A 23,824-nucleotide genomic window follows, 5' to 3' on the forward strand; every position below is an offset into this window, starting at 1 on the left:
CTAAAAATACCAAAAAAACATCTACGCGAAACGGTGGAATTAATCTTGATAAAGGCCAATATGTCAAAACTATGTTTTGAACGCCTTTTTTCAATGTTAAAAGCAAAAGAGGCCAAATAAGATTCATTGATTATTTTCGACAAATTAGATTCAGTGTGCGCAAGTGATTTATCTAGTAAATTATGGACATCATTGTTCGCATGAGTCAGCTGTTTGAAAGACATGGTAATTTGATTGATGCAACCGTAAACACCATTATAAAAGGAAAAAAACCCAAAAAAAAAAAAAAACCTTATAGTTTTTTAATAGCGGTTTCTCTGTGTCTCAGAGCTTGGTAAATATTTTACTTTATAGTAAAATAATTTAATCGAACAATTATTAATTTAGTGGTATCTTTAACAGTTTATGTACTTTTTTTTTCACCGAACTCTTGACATTAATAAATTAATGAAAGTGTCATTTTTATTAAATCTATATATTTAATAAAAAGAAATTTAAAAATGTCATTTAATTTTGAAGGTATAAAGTAATCCCCGTCGCCTGTTTAGAATAATCTGTCTTGCGTCTCCGAGATTTTCTTTTTAACTACGCAATTGCTTTAATTCTAAAAGCATGGCGAAGTGATAAAAAGTGGTTAAAGCGGAGACATCAGAGTCGAAGTCCGAAGTTTGATGTCCATTTCAAACGTAAAAATAACATTTTAAAAAAAGTTGGGAGTTTTCCTTATTAAATCATTTTTCTGTATCTGGCTAATAAGTTAATTTATTGTGCCAAAAAACGAATTAAGTTTATTAACACATAAGTATTATATAACAAACAAGTTATTAAAAGTAGAAATGTTAAATGTTCACACCAATCAAATTAAAGTAAAAGAAAGTACAGTACACTGAATATTGAATGCATAAAAGTTTCTTTTTTTTAAAGTTAAAGGAGAAACTTTTTACTTTATATTGTTGTTGTTTTTTCTTGCAATGCTTGAAACTCAAAACCCTCTAAAATAATTTTTTTGACGATATCTTGATACACTCATAAAGTCGCTTTCTTCTCTTTTCATCTCATCTCGTCCATTACTTCTCATATATAAATCGTTTAAAACCTTTTTTTTTGGTGTGTAAGGTTCAAACTCTGTTTCATTTTCTAGTTCGTCATTGTTACGTTGAGTTTCAATTTTTTCTGTGTCACTCACGCGATCAGGATAGAAATTTCTTGGTGAATCGTAAAATAAGTTGTCAAACTTATTACTGGTTTTTTCAAAATCATTTTTTTCGGCATTGAAAGAATTCTCTTGATTTTGAACACTTTTGTCGTTATTTTTTAGCAAATCATGATTTGGGAATTCCTTTTTTTCTTCTTCATTTTTGATTATTTCTTTTTTCTTCTCTTCATCTACCAGCTCATTTTTTGGTACAATGATATTGTTTTTAACATTAAGAAAATCGTTTGTCGATAACACATTTTTTTTTTCTTCATTATCTTCTTTGCTTTTTATTCTGACGTAGTCACGAACTTTATCAATTAAGTTGTCGGTAATTACAGGTTTAACAATTTCATCAGCTCTGTTCATAACGGATTTAATAAAGTCTTGGAAGATTATATCTTTTAACGGATCAATGTTTTTGACTGTTGACGAAGTTTCTCGATTTTCTGGAATTTTATTTACAATCGATTCTTTGGTTATAATTTCAATTTGATTGTTCTCAGAACCTTTTTGTAATGGTGAATCTAGTTTGCCGTTAAGCAAATCTATTTCAGCTAGTTTATTAGGTGCTGTATCTTTTTCAGATATCTTACTAGTTGACACATTATTTTTATCTAGTTTACTAGCTGTCAGGTCTTTTTCAGCTATCGTACTAGGTTTTGGATTGTTTTCGACAAGCTTACTATCTTCGGGATCGTTTTCGGGTAATTTGCTGTTTTCTTCTTTTTTTTCAGATAACTTAAGAGTTGTCAAGGTTTCTTCAGTTAATTTATTAGACGCTATATCTTTTTCAAAAAGGTTTTCTTTCTTTTCGCCGTTATATTGGTTTTGCGCATTTTCCTTGCCGTTTACAAAATCGACTTTTTGATCATCTAATTTTTGTTGTAAAGGGTTTTCTTTTTCTATTTTTACTTTCTTAGACATATCCTCATTATCAAAGGCAAATTCATCTTTTTGTAGATTTTTTTTTATTAAAAAAGCTTTATCCAAAACTTTATTTTGACTATTATAGTTACTGTCCATTAGAGAATTATCTATATTACGATCGTCATCTATCCCGTTGGTATAGAAATTTCCTGTTTTGCCATCATAATTTTCTTGTGAAACAAATAAGTTTCTTTCAGGGTAGTTTGCGGTTTTTTTTTGTGATACATATTTCTGCGGGTCTTCTATTTTATCGAAATTATTATTTCCAACTAATTCTCTATTTAATTCATGTGGACGATTCCAATTGTACGGGTTATTAAGTTGTCTACGAGCCCCTTCAAAGTTCCTGATGAAATCATATGAACTTTGGTAATTTACAAAACGCGGTATATTTTCTTCTTTTTTATAATAACGCCTACGCGGTGGTTGATTATAACCACGCTCTACCAAAACGTTGCTATCAATCGGATCATCGATTCCATTTTGATAGTCGCTATTTTGAAACCTGTAACGAGCTAAAAAAAAAAAAAAAAAACCACGAGTTTAATAAATTTTAATTTTTTAAACCAAATCTTTAAGTAAAAACATGCTAAAGTATTAACCATTTAAGGTGCAATAGATAAGTTTAATAAAATGCTTTATTATGTTGGATTATAGAGATTTAAGTAAACTTTTGGTATTTAAAACATTATTTATTATATCACAAAAACCGGTATTTGTAATATATTAAATAACGCTTTAAATACCAAAAGTTTTCATAAACTTCTGTAATCCAACATATTAAATGATGGTACCATCACAAAAAAAGACAGAAACTAAAAATTAAAATACAAAAAATAAACGCAACTCTCTAAATTTTAGTGTTTTGCAACTTCACAATAACTGCATCACTTATAACACTCAGTGTTAGAGGAAGACTTTTCTTTTACACATAACATTGTATGCAGAACTTTGTACACATAGCATAGTACGCGTAATATTTTACACACAGCTTTAAATGCAGAGCGTTGTATACATAACGTTGTACATTATTACAACTTTCTAACGTATCTCCATGAGGGAGAATATTAGAAGCGATTAAACTTCAAATTTCAAATTAGCATGAATGATTTTATTCCCTATAAATTTATTATATAAAAGACTTGCGCTACTTTAGTTAATCAGTGAATAATGAAATCTATTTTAATAGACAATTAACTTTTTTCTGTAGTTGAAATTCAAGAGTTTATTAAATTAGTTTTAAATTTCCAACCACAAGATCCAATTTCAAGGTTTTTTAGGGAATCAATGCTACGGCATCATAATAAAAAAAAGAACCGTAGTGTTCAATCAAATTTCTGTAGCTGATCATATTTTATTCACAATAGATATTTTGGTATTACCCATAGTAACGATTCCTTTATACCTTTGACTGCATATTGGTTCACAGATTTATTAGGAAGAATTGTATTTTACACTGCAAGGAATTTTTCTTGGGTTTACTGGAATAAATATTGCAAATTCATTCTGTTTAATGCTAATTGAATGGGATCTTTTCAAAAAGAAAGTACGTCTTGTACTTCAACGTAAAGCTGGTTTATCTTTTTTTGATAATGCTAATTCGCTTAATTAATTAAGGTTGTCACCCCTTTTTTTAGGTTGTCAGCCATCTATATCAGCTTCGTATGCATCAAAATAAAGAATCGTAAAAAAAATCTTACTTGCTATGAGTCAGAAGAAGAAAGAGAAAGTAACCCTAGTGGAGAGAAGTAACCTTAGAGGAAAGAAGTAAAGAAAGATTGTTAGAATAGCAAATGAAAAGATAAAAAAGAAATGGATTGTTTTAGATGGTCGAAAAATAAATAGATACATTTAAAAATAAAGAAGTAGTAGAAATGTTATTTATTATGCCCTAAAAAACAAGAGCTTGTGTAACTAATTCTGGTTTAATATAAAATTTGCAATTTTTTTAAAGAAACTCAATCGAGAATGAAATCGTTTTTGAATTATTTTAGATGTGTCGTTTCAAAATTTTCAATTTCTGAAAACCAGTCTAACCTTGATTTAAAACTTTTTACAGTAGTGGCAATTTTTCCGGTAATTTATTCAATCCATTCACAGCACATTTTGTAAAAAATTAATGACATTTTTCATTGTTTTTTACTCTCTTATTAGTTTGAATTTATATCAGCGCATCTAGTTGTTATTTTTATTTTCTCGAAAAGAAAGCGAGTTTTACTTTGCACCAATTTACAATATACAAACCTTTACCATTTTAAAACACTAGGGTCACCTCAAGCTCAACGATCTTTTAGAAATTGAATACCGAAAAATCTCTCTTTGTATTCTCGTTTTCTGAGTGATATAATCAGACGAGTTGCTCTATGTTGTAATATTTTCAGCTAAATTATATTTTTTTTAAGCCGAGAGTTCGAAGCCGATATAGAAGCAATCATAAAATGGTGAACTGATAATAAAATTAATTATCCCCATATATATTGCATAGCATAAAAACTATTTTCTGTCCCTGCTTCATTTACCTGCTTAGAAAAATATTCTCGGAGGCAGATAACATTCTTTGTGAAAAAAGAGCTAGGTTGTTGTTTTGATTTCGATTTGCAAGTCACAAGTTGTATTTTGAAATTATATATATTTGAAATGATATATGTATTTTAAAACAAGACTAGATTGTTTATAAGTAAAAAATGGCTTTAAAATGTGTTGAACAACAGTTGTTGCTCGAAACTGCAGAGCTCTTATTTTTGCACCATAATATTTCTAAATTTCCAAATACTTATCTAGAATACAAGATTCGATTACATAAATCATGTATAAATTTTTAAATTATATATATCTTTATTCCAAGCATTGGAATGATCTATAGAGTTAAGCCACTTTTAAATTTTAAGTCCTTAAAAAGTTTATATTTTTCTTTTATTCATAGGTACTTAACTTACGGCAACATCATGTGGGCAAGTACTAATCACACTAAGCTAAGAAAACTTTATATCAAGCAAAAACATGCTGTTAGAATCATATTTGGAGCTGGTAGAGCAATTCCATGTGAACCTCTCTTATGTATAATTGGTGCTCTGAATATTTTCAAACCTAATATCCATCTTGTTCTACAGTTCATGTATAAAACAAAATATGGACTGTCCCCCAAAATATTTGAAACTTATTTTAAAGAAATACACCATAAATATGCTACAAGATTTTCCGCAAACAACTTTGTTATACCAAAATCTTATTCTAAACAAAATTCTTATTCAATTCAGAATCGCGGACCACTTCTGTGGAAAAGATTCCCAAACATTGATTCCGGAAGAAAAAAAATCTCTACATCAATTCAAAACTGATTCAAAACAGTTTTTATTGAACACAGATTTTGATTTATATTATTATAAGTCTTTCTTTTAAAAATAGATCAGATATATAATTTTAAAACTGAAAAACAAGGTAATTATTCCTTGAAATTATTAAAAAAAGGTTAAAATTTTATGACAATAACCATTATCAAAAATCACATTTTCTCGCTTTTTAATTTTTGTGTATATACATATATATATATATATATATATATATATATATATATATATATATATATATATATATATATATATATATATATATATATATATATATATATATGTATATACACAAAAAATAAAAAGCGAGAAAATGTGATTTTTGATAATGGTTATTGTCATAAAATTTTAACCTTTTTTTAATATATATATATATATATATATATATATATATATATATATATATATATATATATATATATATATATATATATATATTTACATATATATATATTATATATATATATATATATATATTCACTTTTACTTTTACCCAATTTATTTATGGTATTATGTATTAAACGATATCTTACTTTATCTTTTATATACTTTTTATAAACATTCATTCACTTTTTCTTTTATAACTTTTGTTCTTAAAACAACTTTGTAAAAATTATAAATTGTAACACGGTGCTCGGCGATAAGACAAATCAATGCCTTCTTCTTGCTCCGGCCATGAACTTAACTGTAAATTTATGGAAACTGTTATATTTATTAAACGGCAAAATATAATGTTAAAAAAAAATTCCACTGTCTACTAAAAACCTCGGATATCATTTATTTATTTATTTCGTCATTAAAAAAAAAATAAAATGCCATTTTATATAAATAAAATTTACATGACCGGGGCTAAAAGAAGACATTATTTGCCTTATCACTACACCCCGACGTGCTTTCATCAGCAAGCGTGTACAATCATTAAAATGTAAACGTAAAATTACTTTGTACCATATAAAAAACAAATACAAATTTTACAAGTATGTTAAGATTAGTAACTAATCTATAATCAAAAGAAAATCGTAAAAAAAAGATAAAAAATAATAATAATGATAATAATTACACCTAAAAATTAAAAATAAGTTAATAAGATAATTTAAGGAAAATTTAAATTTAATCATAGTTAAAAAATATATAAATTTTAACTTAGCATTCATATAAAAAATTTGGATTTAATTTTTTCATTTACATTTTATTATTTAAGCAAAACTACATTATGTTCATTTAGAAATTTACATTGTTTATCTAGGTCTACCTATAGTTCTTCCTTATGCGAAAAAATAAAAAACTATAATGGCAGACAGAGCAATCCTATTTTAAAAATCATCTCGTGAATCTCTTGGCAGAGATAAAAAGGTTTACAAAATATTATTCAGCTTTAAAAATTGAATTGACAAACCTTGTTTGTTATACAGTATTAACCTATTTAAACACGAACAAAGCAAATAGTATCAAACCAATTACGAGTCCTCTAGAACAAATATTTTATCATTTAATTTACAGAGAACTTAAGAATTTAAAGTAAAAATAAATTCCGGCCTTCAAAATTCCAAAAATTCAAAATCACAAATTCCGGACGAAGTTCTGGTACATCCCTAATTCAATTTTTTACGATTTAAAAATAGATAAAAATAAGTATAAAAAATATTTGTTTGTTCGAATTCAGATAATTGTATTCCAAATATACGAAAAAAAACAAATAGCTTTTTTTTTCTTCTAGTAAACTTTACATAGCTGTTGTTATTCTCAATCTAGTTTTTTGTTCTTTATAAAATGGTAAAAAAAAAAAAAAAATCTAAAAAAAAATAACAAACAGGTTTTAGTGATATAAATGGTAAGATTATTATTGGGTCTTTAAAACTCATGTTTCTAGTTACTCAATAAAACAAAGAACATTTGCTGACTCAAAATTTTTAAGTTATCTATATAAAATAAGGAGAATTTTCAAATAATACTAACAATCATGTCAGAGTTTTATAGAAGTTAATCGACATGCTATAGAAGTTCAACAGGAATTCTATAGAGTTTCTATAAGTAATATGTTTCAAAAGTTTATAGAAATTCTGTAGAACTTTTTTTCCGGGGATTGCCTGGTCTTTTCACTTTCAAAATTTTTCAAAAGGGTTTTTAAAACAAAACATCCGATTATCTTTCTTAAAACACTACCTAGCAATCAAAATGGATTTAAGAAAAGAAAAAAAAAGTAACCGCGCAGTGTTTCATATGACAAGAAACAAAGTCAAGTTTTTAAAAAAACTCTCAGTTTATGATTTGCAAAAGGTCCTTTACAAACATTTATGTACAGAGAAAAACTTGCTTGAAAACAGTATAATAAATAAAAAACAAAGCAGAAGAAGAGTTTGAAAAAATAGAAAGATATTTTGAAATTGGTTTGTAAATTTAAAATCTATTTTTTTTAAAGAGAAAGATTCCGTATTTTGGAAAACTTTAAATATTTTGTATTCTTTGTTTTCTTTTCTTATTATGAAACTTTAGCCTATAAATATCTTCATATTCAATCACTTTAACTTCTATTTCTTCTTTAACTATGCAAAATATAAGTTTTGTATGGTCTACAACAACTGTGAGAAGGAGCAGGAGAAACGCTCCTCCCTTTTTTAACGACAAATTATTCGTACTTTTGTAATCAACATCATAAACAACGTCAACAACTTGTATAGTGTTGGGGCTCCTCTGTTTGTTTAAGAAAAAAAGTTCCTTCCTTGAAAGTTTTTTTAAAATTTGTGTTTTTAAAGTTGTTTTTCAAGTTTGTGTTGTAGTTGTTTTTTTTAATTTGCGTCCTTAATTTTAAATTTGTAACCTTAAAGTTTTTTTTTTTTCAAATGCGTTTTTAAATATTTAAATTAAATTTGTGTCCTAAAAGTTATAGCTTTGGTTTCAGTGAAAACTTTCGCAACCTAATAATTGTAAGCTAATAGCTATTCATAATGCAACAAAACCAATTTGTATTGGTTTTTCTTCTGAAAATTGTTGTAATGATATTTACAGGGTACTATCCAAAATTTAACAAAGCATTTAATCAAATAATTTGAAAAAGGTGTCGTAAAGATGTATTTGTTTGCGAAGAAGTTTTAGATATTTGTGTAGCTTCAGTTGTTACTCATTTCAATGATGGAATGTCTGGTTTTTCAAAAGTTTTTGAGATATTTAATCTCAAATTTGTATATCTTGGTAATTATGATTCGTGTAAAATAGATAGCCACCGTTAACGTCACTTTAAAAAAAAATCTTCGTAGGCACTTCAAAAGGACAGAAAAATGATAAGCGGTGTCAAAAAGGGATATATCAACAAAGAAAAGGATGTTTATAAGTTTGGAATAATTATCTTAAATAAAAAGTTTATTTTTTATTTTTCTTCCATTGCTTTTATCCGCCATTTTTGATGTACAAATTTTTATTAAAAAATTCTGCTACGGTCTCTTTGTGTTTTAATAATAAAGATATTCTGAAATTTTTAGGCTCATAGGATGTATATTTTAGGAGTTATAAAGTTTTAAAAGTGGGTTTATATTTTACTTATTTTTTGTTGACTCATCAAAAAAAAAAGTTATTTATAATTTTTTGAAGTTTATTTGTCGATAAAAATGATTATTCTTTTCATTTAAAGTTATTTCAAAACATTTAATTTTAAAATGCAAAATTTATTTTTTTTAACCATAGAGCCGCCTTGAGTGCGTTAATCGAATACACTAAATTCAAAATAAAAAACACGGAACAGAAAATGGCGGAACTACATACATGATTTTGATGCTCAAATATTACCAGATAAGTAGCTGGTATTTGCCTAAAGACGATTTAAAAAAATGAGGGGTAAGAAGGACCGATTGGTTCCTAAAAAAAAATGTCCCCAAAACTAAAATTCACCCGACTGAATTATGTCAAAAGTTTCAGATTGCTTTGTGTTTCTTAAATTCGTAAGGACCAGGACCAATAATCAACCATATCCCCATAGTCCGGTTCTTTATTATTATATTAACTAATTTCGTAACAATAACATTTTATGACTCCTGTTTAGTGTTTAGGTTTACTATTTAGTATGCACGCACACACACACACACACACACACTCACACCCACACACGCACACACACCCACACATTAAAACTGTTTAAATTACGTTATAAGTGAAAACAATTTGTGTAAAAAAAACATAATATGCTGAATATGCTGATCGTTACCTTGAACGCATGTTGCAACCAGCAATATAAATGCCAACCTAGAAAAAATAAGTTTCATGTTTAACGTATTCAAAATGTTTTAGCTACGAAAAGTTTTCAACTATAAATGTAAGTCAGATAAATGTAAAAAAAATTTAAGAATATAATCCACTACTATAAATTTATAATAGAGTTTAATTAGGAAAACAAAACATCTTAGTGACTAAGTTAAATTAGGCGCAGTAACAAGATCATGTTTCCAAGCAACTGAGTTATATTAACAATCATAATATAAAGTTCGTTAATATCAAAACTTTATTAAAATTTATTTAAGTTATGCTCCGCTATTTGTTGAGGAGATAAATAGAGATTCACAGATTTCAACATAAAACAATAAAGGTATTAACTATAATGGAAAACAACATACGCTCAATCAAAATGCTTTTATTCTTGACAACTTATTTAATTTAAAGAATGTATTTATTGTTTATTAGCAACAAATTTAAAAAAACTTTAAAATACTTTTTATGTTTATGATCCTTTGAAATAACTTAAGGAGTTTTTTTTTGTCACCTGATTCATATAAACTTTTTCAAAAATGTGGCGCAGGGCTTACTTTGTGAAAAAAACTACCTCATCAATAGCCTTTTCGGGGAGGAGGGGGGGCGACAAGAATATAAAGTCTTCTCGGAGCAGCTTAACTAAGTTTTCTTGAAGCAGCTTGACCAGGATTAAAAAACTAGTTAATGTTAACCTTCACAACTCTTAAAGAGCCATTCGAGGTTACTTAAACAATTTTAAGCACCTTTGCCATTTGGGCTTAAAAAATAGGTGCATAGAAGGATGCTTACACACACAAAAAAAAAAGTTGCTCACGAATAGAATTCAATTATACATAGCATCTTTGCATCTTTTTTTAATTAATTTATTTGTAACAACATTAGGCTTCTGAAAATCTTGGAATAAGTCAAATAATATCTAGTATAATACATATATGATAATTTCTAATAACATAAAATAATATACAGATATAGTTCTTTATAAACTATGTAGATAGTTACATAGATGTAGATGTTACACGGCGATCTGTTTTCTGATATTTAATAGTAGTTAGTGGGGGAAAGCGGAATAGTATCGAAAGTTAACTGATCGAAAAAATAATTAATATCGAAAAATAACTGACCGAAATCCATTTTAATGATTAAGATCGAAAATGTGATTTTTAGATTAATATTGAAAAGTTTTTATATCGAAATTCACAAATGCGGAACAATATCAAAATCAATAAAAATTGAATAAGATCGAAAACTCGTTTTAATGATTAACATTGAAAATGTGTTTTTCTGATCACACTTTATATATATATATATATATATATATATATATATATATATATATATATATATATATATATATATATATATATATATATATATATATATATATATATATATATATATATATATATATATATATATATAAACGAGTACTAGTTGAAAATCTTAAGAAAATTTTAATACTAAGTCACTTTTCAATAAGAAATTTATTTAAGAGCTCGATGAATATTTCCTAACTTTTCACCTAAATATCGCATCAACTTTACACTAAGTTAGCATTATCTACAAAGGAGAACGGCAGTTAAATGAGCAGTTTAATTTGCAGGTGCAACGAAATTTAATTCGATCTAAAACTTAAAATTTAAGAAACTTTTAAGAAACTCAATATTCCCAAATGTCGTTAGAGAACTTATCAATATAATATATAAGTTTGCACACGAAAAGCACTGTTTAAAAAATAGTCACAGTTTCAATGGTTTCATTTCTTAATCAATTACTATCAATTTTTATAACTGAAGCAGTTTTATTATGTTCCTATTATTTAATGAATGTTCTTAACAATTTTCTATTGAATACTATTTTTGAAAAGTTTAGACTTGAGTTTTTTTTAGTTCAAAGTTAAGAGTATTCTGTATATTTCTGTAAATACATTTCATCAAATATTAAACAGTTATCTTGCAACATTTTGGGCCAATATGGAGTAATAGTTTTGCATATTTTATTGTGTCAATATTACCAGAATGTATTTTCAATAAAGAAAGCAATGGAAAATCTTTCTAAATAATTTTAAATGGTCATATAATGTATGCTTTGAATAATTGCATGGAAGTAAAACACTGAAATAATGCATATCTATCAGTATTTTCTAAATTCTTCTTTATTTTTTTTTTAAGTTCTTCAAAGACCAAACCAAACAGATTCTGCATGATTTTGTAAGTAGGAAGGTGTTCCAACATATATATGTAGGGCAATTTTGCAAAACGTTATGTAAAGATAATAGACAATTTGTAAAATATTTTAATTAAAGCTCTCAGCAACTTGTATAATAAACTCAATAACTTCTGGTATGGAAATTTTATTAAATAACATCTTGTAAAATACAATATGATAATTAATTTTTAACATTTGGTAGCTACATACCATATCAGCAATGTATTTAAAGTTGTGTGCTCAATATTTTTTTAGTATTTAAAATGTTAAACATTCTGGAACAGTATGACCAGATGACTACATGTAATAGTAATTTTTTCATGGTATTTGGAGGTAGAGTAGGTATTGTTTATAATCTTTTATTAAAAAGGATCTTTTAGCATGCTCTTCTTGTTTTATTAATCAGGATTTTTTTAATTAGCTTTTTTAATTGTTTTATTAAGCAGGATCTTTTATCCTGCTCTCCTTGTTTTAAAGTTTTTTTTTTGAAATTTTTTTGCACAAAAAACAGATGACTTAGTTTTGCATATTTACAAATAACTTTATCCTTTAAACTTTTTATGGTTTTTAAGTCTTTAATGGTTTTGAATAAAAATTTTGTAACTTTTAATGGTTTGCTGACATTAAATGTAAATACAATCAAAACATCTTGTTTTAAATCGTTTTATAAATAGCCAACAACACATCATTCAATATTTTTTGTTCTACTAATTGAACTTTTAGTTTATATTGAATAAATTATACAATTATACAGTATAATTACTACACTTTAATTCAAAACCGCAAAATACTGGCCTTCTATTTATTCTGCTTTTGGAATTTTCAAACCTATTCCTTGTTTCACATTTTCGATATTATTCCGGAAAGTCCCTTTTCGATATTATTCATTTTTTCACAACTTGGATCTAATTCCGTTTTTTGAATTTTTGATATTATTTCGGTAAGTCCCTTGTCGATATTATTCTCTTTTGAGCTATTTCGAGACTATTCTGCTTTTCGGATTTTTGATACAATTCCTTTTTTTACAATTTCAATGTTATTCTATATTTCGATGTTATTCCGGGAAATCCTTTTTCGAGATTAATCAGTTTGGCTGTTTTCGATACTGTTACTACTACCCGTTAGTGGAAATGGGCTTCCGAATTTTTTCATTTTTTATTCTGTTCTGATTGCTAAAAAAAATAATAACTCTTTGCATTTTTATTTAATGGTTTTTTGATATACATTTAAAAAAATCTCCATATCGTTTGTTTACTTCAAATTATAGAGCATCAACGTTGTGTATTCCGACTAGATATTTTACTTTTATGCTTTATGATTGATTCTACGTCAGAATATATTAGTAAATTTCTAGCTTAAATTATAATTACCTCTTAAATAATATCAATAATATCTCTTAAATAATATCAATAACATCTCTCAAACCATATCAATAATATCTCTCAAATAATATCAATAATACCTCTCAAATAATATCAATAATATCTCTCAAATAATATCAATATCTTTCAAATAATATCAATAATATCTCTCAAATAATATCAATAATACCTCTCAAATAATATCAATAATATCTCTCAAATAATATCAATATCTCTCAAATAATATCAATAATATCTCTCAAATAATATCAATATCACTCAAATAATATCAATAATATCTCTCAAATAATATCAATAATACCTCTCAAATAATATCAATAATATCTCTCAAATAATATCAATATCTTTCAAATAATATCAATAATAACCTCACTGTTATGTTTTTAATTATTTATATGAAAGAGAACCTATAATCAAATATTATGTTATCTTTAACATTTATTTTTATATTATATTGAACTATTACAAGTATTTATGTTATTTTAAAACTATGTGTAGCTTTTCTTATCGTTATTCCAACACTGTTGAGTTTAGCGCTACCGCTTTTATTCTATTCGCGCGAGAATTCCTCGTGCATATTTAATTGCTTTAGGGAATAGTTTTGCACTCCTTATAGAATTTTTCAGATAATTCTCGCGGCGCTTAGAAACATGCTCGAAGTTCTTGCTACAAATCCCCGGAAATTTATCTTTTGTTTATCATTAGAAAACTCTTCTTTATTCTAAAAATGTAAAAAACAATTTTTTTCAACGGTGTCTTTTCACCACGTATTTTAAGCGAGAATCCAGTAACTTTCTTGTTTAAGATAAGTAGCCAAGAGCCATGTGCCATACTCAAATTTTTAGTATGCCGATACTAGTATCAAATTAGGATGACTTGCAAAAAGTTAAGTAATTGGAGCTAACCCAACCCGGTTCTGACCCCTAATTGCCCCCTTCCTAGTACTATTTCTTCTAAGATCATATAAATACTTTTTAAGTTATATCATGAATTAGATCAAAATTTTTCAACAGATTTCAAACTTTATCAAAAAATCTCCTTTCGCTTTAGATTTATGGATTAAGAAGTTTAAAATTCCTCTCTCATTTACCCCCTGAAATAACATTGAATAGTCGAAACTTTTTAAAGAGATTTTTTTGATGAAATTTGACACCTATTGATGAATTTCGATCTAGTTTAATATTACACAAAAAAAGAACATTTAAAAAATTCTTTTTAGGAACCATACCCAAAGAGTGGGCTGTTAGGGGCTCAATAGCTACAATTATTTTATCACCCTAAAACAAAATTTCTGGTCTATATGGTTAGATTATTATTTATATTTTGCATGCCATATTTCATCATATCATATATCAAAAAATGATACTAAACAATTGTTATTATTGTACTTTTTACAAGCTACCTGTAATAGAAAGATATTTTAAAAGCGTTTGTAACTGCAAGCAACAACTGCGTTTTTTAGAGCTTCAATATAGTTTGGACTCATTGTTTTCAAACAAATTTTTTTCAATCTCTTTTAAAAATTTGTCTAACACCCAACAGTAAGTTGTTATTGTAAACCGCGCGAGATGGCAAGCGGTTCCTAAAACCTGGGTGGTTTTTAAGGACCGTTTACTTTTTCGTTTACTTTTGTAAAATACTGAAAATAAAATGGAGAAAATATATATTGATATTTAATAATTTTTGATTCTTAAAAGCTACAACTTTTTGCTAGTTTCCGTCGACTTTTAAGGTTACTAATTTATCTGTCAGTTCGTTTTCACATTCGTTATTATCGTCATCGTCATCGTCTTCGTCATCATCATCATCATCGTCGTCGTCTTCATCGTCATCATCATCGTCATTACTACCCTCTTCACTATCATCGTTTGACTCATCTTCATTTTTGTTATATGAAACTCCACCAAATCCAGAAAAATTACTTGCCGCTGAGCGAGAATCGTATGAATAATAATCGTCCTCGTAAGGCTCCTCGTCTTCTTCATTATATTTGTGACGACCATAGTCTGTTGTACGAGCTAAGCGAAAAAAAAAAAATCTGTCACTTTTTTGTACTTAATAATAACTAAACCTGAATATAATTAATAACTATAGTTTGATTTCCAGTATAAATCTACAATTATTTATATTTGTTTTTGTTTGAATTTATTTATTTAAATTATTTTATCATGTTATTACGAATTATCTTTTTAATTATTTTATAATATTATTTACGGTTATGCACGTAAATAACATTATAAAAATGCGCGTTAAACTTTTATAAAATTTCGTTTTTAAAATATTTGAAAATTAATATGTAACTGGATTAAAATCCTTTTGATTGATTTTCACTGCTTACTTTTGTAAATGCTATGAGCTAAAACCACTCATGTTAAATATTATAAAAAAGGAGTTCCACAAATTCTATTGAAACTTCCTTCCTATTTTTGATTGTTTTGAGACGTTGTTAATAATGTTTTGAGACGTCTTAAAACGACGTCTCAAAACACAGCTCGATTATAAAGTAATGAATTAAAGAATAAGTACTAGGTAACTTAAAACAATTATCGCAATCATTAAATGATCTATTACTAAATCTTCAAAAAAAAAAAAAAAAAAAAAAACTAAAGCAATCCTATTCGGGACCGCAAGAAAATTATTCAAAATGCCAGTGCTTAAATCTTTATACTATTAAAATTCAAATAATACTAACCCATACAATAATCATGGAGTCTATCTTGATCAAACCTTTTCACTTAACGACGATTTTAATTTTAAATGTAATAAGATCAGCGGTCGCATAAGCTTACTAAATAAATCACGCCAACCTCTTAAAAATTAACGCTGCTAAATTAATTTGTCTCAATGACCTTACCAACTTTTACTGACTGTGCACTATGTTGTAATTTTACACAAATGGGTGGCCAAAAATAGTTTTGAAGAAAGAAATAACTTTAATTTAATTTTTTTTATCTTTATGTCATTTAAACTAACAATTTATTAACTTATTTAGTTCAAACACCTGGACGGCGCACAGTGGGACGAAATCCCGATTTCGTAGCCAAAAGTCAAATTTTTGAGTTTTATATTTTCGTCTTTTTATGTTCAGATCTTGTTTACAGATAGTCCTAGAACAAAATTCCGAACAGGGCAGGTATCTCTCTATCAGAACAGGGCATCTATCTATCCGAACAGTTTTATATTTTCGTCTTTTTACGTTCAGATCTTGTTTACAGATAGTCCTAGAACAAAATTCCGAACAGGGCAGGTATCTCTCTATCAGAACAGGGTATCTATCTAACCGAACAGGGCAGGTATATCTCTAGGGTGGCCTGGGCGTCAGTTGACATTTACCCTCCGTTCGGCACGCACTAAACAAGTGGACACGTCGAAAAATTCTTGCCTGTTTTAAAGTGCTGTTAAACTGAAGAAACTATTTCAATTGGAATTCGGCAAAATGGAATCACTTTCTGGAGGCATGTAGAATATATGGTTATGCACTGTTATTGCTAATTCTAATTTTTTTCATATTTAAATCGCGCGACAAGTAAACATAAAAAATTGTAAATTTTTTATCTGAAATCGATTTTCTAATGTCGTTTTTAAAATTTAACCGCGGTTATCCACCTTCTTTTGACAAGTAACTGATCGCGTATAGTGTTAAATATAAGATATTAAAAAACTGGCTGCCATTGAGTGCCATTTTAATAATGAGACTAGTTTTTATGGAGGAATGCGTGGTGCGACATTAAACTATGTTAATAGATTAATGTCGCACCACACATTAATGATCATGGAAATTAGTGAATCAACATTATTTAATAGCACTAATTACATTTTAATGCAACAATTTTTTATTTTAAATATATGCTTTAAAAGTTACTTCGCATTCCGTTTTATGATAATCTCAAAGTTTTATAAAATAGTCCTCAAAGAACTTTCAGCAGTTATTACTGTATTTTTTTTTACAGAGTCTTCCAAATCTTCAAATATGGAATTTTTAAGAAAAAATATATTCTTTATGGTGAAAGACAGTTTAAAAAATGAATATAAATTCATCATTGATGTTTTGACAGATGCAATTTTCAAAAAAACGGAACATGTGATACAAGTAGGCGAGGATGAAATGTCATTATCACGGTTATTTTCAAATTTTCGATCGAGATGGAGAGCAGCAGGATGATGGGAAGATTTTTTTCTGAAAAAAAATGAAGAATGGTTAAAGGGCACCGTACAATTTTCAAAATTATCCAATACTGAATGCACAACACCTGAGAAGATTGTGAAGAGTGATAATAAAAAAGGAACATGTATGCAACTTTCGCAATCCTTTGCTTCATCTAGTGAAAGATCAAAGAGGCGAAAGACTCAAGAAGTACGTTCTACTTTTTCTACAGAAGAATTAGCATATGCTGCTCAAATGAGTATAAGGACTTCTGGTCAAGTACATGCTGCTCAAGTTGTTAAAGATGTCACATTAACAACCCCAACAAGAGCCTCAAAATATATATCCGCTGTTAGTTCACAAAATGAAATACCTTTAAACCCAGAGGAAGCACTTTCTTTAATGATCGAGAAAGGAGAATCAAAGCACTCTTATCAACTATCAAGAAATGTAGCTAGAGCACATAAATGAAAATTATACCCATCATACCTTGAAGTAGAAAAAGCAAAAAAACGTTGTTATCCAGCAGTTGTGTACACAACTGTTAGTGAGTCGTGCGCACAGATTGAACTACAGGCTTTACTTGATCATACCACATCTAGAATGATACAACTTCAGGCTGATGTCATTGATACTCTAAATCCGGAACTTCTGCAAAAATTAGTACTTTACTGTAAATGGGGATGTGATGGAAGCAGCGGTCAAAGTGTTTATAAACAAAAACTTACTGAGACTGGAAAATCTGATGACAGCACTTTTTATACTTCTCTTGTACCTTTACAATTATTACACAACAACCACGAGACGGGTGAAGCAACTATTGTGTGAAAAAATCCTAGACCATCATCTCCGCGATTCTGCAGACCAATACAATTGCAGTTTGTACATGAAGATGTACAGTCAACATTGAAAGAAGTTAGCGACATTGAACTGCAGATTGAGGGTCTTGCACCATATGCTAATGAACAAAATGGAAAATCCATCTCAGTATCTTATTGTATGTCATTTACGATGATAGACGGTAAAGCCTGTAATGCAGTAACTGGTACCACTGCTACACAACGCTGCTTCCTGTGCAAAGCTTCCTCTAAAGAATTTAATGACATCAACAACATTATAAAAATGGACATTACAACAGATAACTTAAGATTTGGTATTACATGCCTACATCTGTACATAAATTGCTGATCCATGGAGCAGAAATTGTAAAGTATGCCCTTTTACCGATTGGACAACTTTCTGAAAATGCCCAAGAGTCACGCAATAAGGACATTAAAAACTTCAGATTACATCATTCAAGAAAATGCTCAAGAGAATCGAGTATGAGAGACATTTTTAACAGGCTCTTATTAACATCAGATCCATTTCTCTCGAGCATCAGGAAATTGTCCCAGAGACCGGTAAAATCTCTACATCAAGAAGCTATACAATTGTTAAAACAACCTGAAGTCACCAGACAAGAGACAAGGAACGATTTCGATTTAGATACAAGTGGTTCAACATCAGATTCTGAATCCAATGATTCAAACATTGATGAATATGACATATGTGATTTTTGTTACTAGGATTAAAGAAACAATTTTTCTACATATATGTGAGTTAATCTTTTACCAATTTAAAAAAAAAAAAAATTAAAATTACAAATTTCTGTTTTTTTATTAAAAGTATAAATTTGAAAATAATTTTGCAATGTATTTGCTCTAATTTAACTCCTGAATCATTAGCAATGACCTTGAAAACCAAACTACATAAGATTTCATATTTTCAACGTATGAACAGTTTTGGCCGCCATATTGGAGCCGCCATTTTGAATTTTTTAAATCTGACCTCAGATTCCTAATCAGCGACCTTGAAAATCCTTATATAGGTAATTTGGGAATTTTGGCCACAAAATCAGGATTTCGTTCCACTGTGCGGCGCTGCGTTTTGATCCAATTTTAAGAGTTTTTTTATAAAAGTACAAATTTCGATTTTTTTTTTTTTTTCTACAGTTAAACTTAACTTAAAAATTTTTAAGATTTGTTGGACTCTAATGACTGTTTTTTTAGGGGACAACTATGAACAACCAGCCGCCCACTGATTATATCATTTATTACTAATTATATTTCGTTGGAGCAGGTGTCTTGTAAAGATAACCCATTCCCTCACAGACCTAATTAGTAAACTGTGTAGTAGGCCGTAAATACCGAAGAGGATACTAGTACTTCTACAAAAGGTTACAAACTTGTTTTTTAAAAGAGAATATTAAAAAAACTTTCTTCAAAGTAATAATTTTTCACAATTTTTACTTTTAATATTGTTATATTTATTTCACACGTCAATGTTTTCATCTTTCAAATAATCTTCATTAGTGGCTTCTAATTCGTTCATTATTTCATCTTCTAAATTAATAATTTCTGTTGGTTCGGATGATCTCATTGCAAGGTTAAAAACGTCTTTAAAATTTACTTGTCTTGTAGTTCACGATATCGTCTATAATATTTGTTTCGGCATTAACATGATTCCTCGGCTCAAACTCCCGAGGGAACTGGAGAGTTTATCATTATTTCTGCTCCATGTGCAAGAATTTTGTGAACTGTTGATGGCATTTTATACCAATCATACAGATCTAAATATCGACGGTATACTGTTTTACAGTATAGCTCAATTAACTTTGGATTCAATGTTTACTGACAACTTATTGGAATTAAGATATTTTTGAACATTTTAATAATTGTCTTATCAATCCCTAATATTCTGCTTAGTTCTTTTGGGTCAAAGTACGCTTTTCTGCAAACATTTCCGGTGGTAGACGTTCCTTCTCCACTAACTGCGGGGAAATCAACTCGGAGATGCTTCCTTTTGAACATTAATAGCTGGATAAATTTCTTTTTGTTATCGTATATTGTCTTGAATTCTTTGGTTACTCTCCATTTTTTGAATTCGAGTTGGTATGAAATATGTAAAATACACTTTAGAAATCTTATCCAAGCATATAACGGAGATATCCCATAGATAAGTGTAACTTTTTTGCTGTAAACCCACTTAGAAAATTCTTCAAACAAGTCATCGCAATTGGTGTAGCTCCGCAAATACAACAGCACTGCGTTGACGATGTGTTTGTTATAATTGCTAAAACCTTTCCATTAATCCTGCACAAAATAAAATTGAAATCAATTATAACAAACTTTCCATTAACCAATTCAATATTCACTGAATGCAAATCCAAAATTTAATTTTCTATTTGACATTTTTTTTCCTAAAACGACTATGGCAGTTTCTTCGATGAAATAAAGTTCAATTGGCCTACAAAATCTTACACTAAGAGGTATTAAATTGGTCCACAATTCGTCATTTTTTGAATTTGATACAATAAGCGTGTCAAAAGAATCGGAAAACGCTTGGTTGTACAAAACCTGCCCAGTAGATCCATCCATACCCCAACTGTTTAAAAGTAACATATTTTCACTTAGTTTGTTACTGATATCCAAATAATTCATTATTTCTTTTTGCCTCATTTTTACAATTCTTTCAGCGGTATGATTCATAAGTGCTTGTAAATCTAATTTGATTGAATCACTAACTTCCAAGTGATTATCCTGTGAACCACACAACTTAAGTGCTTTTTCAACTGTTGAATAAGATGATATCTTATTTTAGATGCCTGTTAAATTCGTTTATTGCCAGATATGCTAAGATCTACGTCAATTATTATCGCAGCGGCTTCTTCAGCTGTCATTTTATTGTTGTCATTTGTCAACTGAACAAACATATGACGTGAATCTTTATGATTTTTGATGACACATGTTAACACATTGAATAAAGAATAATCTTTTTGATTATATACTTTTCAACGGGCTATAAATAATGATTTTTCAATTGAATCAAAATTTGAATTTGTATGCTCTCCAGCATTTATCTGACGTTTACTTCTCTTACTCATATCATCGAAATCTTTTTTGGTCGGCCTATTATGTTTTGTGCCAATTCCAATGACAAAAAGTCTATTTCAAACTTTTGATTTAACCATTTTTCGTGTTTCTTTTAAAAATAAACTGCGTTTCTTGATGAATCTCTTCTAAATCTTTGGTAATTCGATTCAACTCCATTTAACTTTTGTACCAAGTTTTCTTTTTTACCATCACTCATACAAACTCTCGAAGTTATGAAAAGTAAAGGATTGTTTATATTATCTTCTTTTGTTGAATATTTGAAACAGCTAATAATATCTTTAGATGTAAAATCCATTGCTTTTAATTTTAGTAGAATATATAACTTTTTATTCTTTTAACTTTTTAATTTTTTTTTAATTATGTTAATTTCAAGCATGGAATGTTAATTTTAAGCATAGGATAATAACACATGCAAATAATTACCTAATTAAATGTCAATTATCAATAATAAACTCATTTTCAATTGGTTATTGAATACAAAGTCTTATGTAGACTTTTGATCAATTATCACTTGGGAAAACAAAAAATTGAAAATTGGCTATAATCCAGGTAGCGCAAACTTCAAATAGAAATTTCTCGCATAGTCGCAAAAAGTTGCAGCTAATTTTTTAATTTCTTAAAAAGAGACTCAATTCCACGTTACTTAATAATAGTTTAGTCGATACCATTTGATACTATATTTTTCACGTTTTCAAATTCCACATTATTTAATAAGACACCTTTTTATACCATATTTTTTGCAAGTTCACGAAAGTTGGAAGTTGTGATTTAAACTTTTTTTTCGGTTTAAAACATCATGAAAATTGAAAAAGAAAAAATTTTCCTTGAGCATCTTAAGACGTATTGCTACTCTTTAATATATAGTATTTGATACTCTTTAATAAATTAATCAATTAGCAGAAAAAAAAAATTGTTCACAAAACACTGCAAGAAAAACAAAAACAAATAATTTTTTTTGAAAACTTAAATTTGGCAACCATTTTTTACTTTGATGGTCACTATCTCTGGGATTACTATCACCAGAGTAAAAATATTTAGTATTTTCCTTAATCTAAGTATTTTAAAGCAGTTGGAATTTAGTTTTTAAAAATCTGAGACAATTTTTTTTGTATTTTGGCCACCCCAAAACACAGTGCTGTGGTTTGATCAACTTAAAATTCACCACAACCCGATAAAACCGCATGAACCATTTATATAATAAGAGTAAATCAAACAATATTAAACGTTAATAAAAGTTTAAATGTTAATATAAATCTGTTTCATTTTAAAGAAGTATATAAAAAAAGCTGTTATTTGCATTTTTAAAATCTTAAAAACTTTGTTAATGTGTATTTTCTAACAATTTCAAGACAATTTACCATACAGCTAACCCAAGAAACGTTGCTGAGTGTGCCTAAAGTAACACTTGAAACCACGAAAAAAGTTTCTTTTTACCAAGAAATACTCATATATAATCGTCTCCCATTCGCTGTTTGATATAGTAAGAACCAAATATTTCAAAACAAAGCTAATGGTTGTTTTTATTTTTTAAACTTTACTCTATATTAAATCAATGTTTTAACAATATTTTATATTTTAGGTATGCATTTGTTCTATTAAATTTATTTATAATTTAATTTTTTAAGGTCCAATAATAAAACGAGTTAGTTTACTTTACTGAATTTGTATTACCTGTATAAAAATTTTAAAATAAATATAATTTCAGTCGGTTGAAACCGGCTTATTATTAACCTTAATAACCATTTTTATCCACAAAGCTTGATGCCCCACATTAAATATAATTTTATTCATTCATATATTTATTATTAACAAAGTATACAGACCAAAATCCTAAAATCTAACAAAAAATAAAAATATTATACTTGACATTGACAAATCTTTTGTTTCCTTAGTCTCAAAACCACACTTTGGGCAAGAAATAGCTTGCCCTCTAACATACTTGTGACCTTTTCTTCGAACATGATCATCGCAAAAACAAATCTAAAATTATAAGATTATTACTGTAAGTTAAATGCAAAAAAAAAAAAAAAAAAAAAGCAAACAAATGATAAAACCAACGAGTTGTAGTGAAGTATACACACTAAACAACTTGCTTACCCAAATGTATACCCAAAATGTATTATCAGTTACATGAAGTTCTTGTGCATGCATGTCACATTAGGCGCTTATATATGTTTTAGTATACGAATATGCATATAAAGTTTTTATACATGTCTGAGCACATTTTCTTGAAGTAAATGCTTAATAAGTACCTTGCATCTTAAACATGAATACTGACCAAGTTTATTGCATGATCCACCTATATAAACAATAAAAAACATTATATCAGTTTACTGCTCTCTCTCTCACACACTCTCTCTCTCTAAAGATTTAAAGTATTAGCAATAGAACCAGCTTTTAATTTTTTTTACAAAAAATTTACACGATTCCACCCTTGCGTTGAGGCAGTTTTT

At 28.0% G+C, this 23,824-nt stretch overlaps 2 protein-coding genes across 2 annotated transcripts in view; both read right to left on the reverse strand.

The window, feature by feature from the left end:
- Positions 1-761: 761 nt before the first annotated feature.
- On the reverse strand, positions 762-9,914 carry LOC100215229 (ribonuclease 3). The gene is made up of 2 exons (XM_065799550.1): positions 9,668-9,914; positions 762-2,640 (listed from the first exon to the last, which is right to left on the reverse strand). The coding sequence occupies exons 1-2, from the start codon at positions 9,723-9,725 to the stop codon at positions 983-985; spliced, it is 1,716 nt and encodes a 571-aa protein (XP_065655622.1). The 5' UTR covers positions 9,726-9,914; the 3' UTR covers positions 762-982.
- A 5,043-nt stretch (positions 9,915-14,957) lies between these two features.
- Positions 14,958-23,824, reverse strand: part of LOC100208704 (zinc finger protein 330 homolog) — a 29,073-nt gene continuing 20,206 nt past the window's right edge. Inside the window, exons 7-9 of the mRNA XM_065799548.1 lie at positions 23,624-23,670; positions 23,234-23,351; positions 14,958-15,313 (exon numbers count right to left, since the gene is read on the reverse strand). Coding sequence (XP_065655620.1) covers positions 15,006-15,313; positions 23,234-23,351; positions 23,624-23,670 — 473 coding nt within the window. The 3' untranslated portion in view covers positions 14,958-15,005. The remainder of the gene's footprint in view (positions 15,314-23,233; positions 23,352-23,623; positions 23,671-23,824) is intronic.

The sequence above is a fragment of the Hydra vulgaris genome, chromosome 06 (assembly GCF_038396675.1).
Source record: "Hydra vulgaris chromosome 06, alternate assembly HydraT2T_AEP".
Classification (NCBI taxonomy): domain Eukaryota; kingdom Metazoa; phylum Cnidaria; class Hydrozoa; order Anthoathecata; family Hydridae; genus Hydra; species Hydra vulgaris.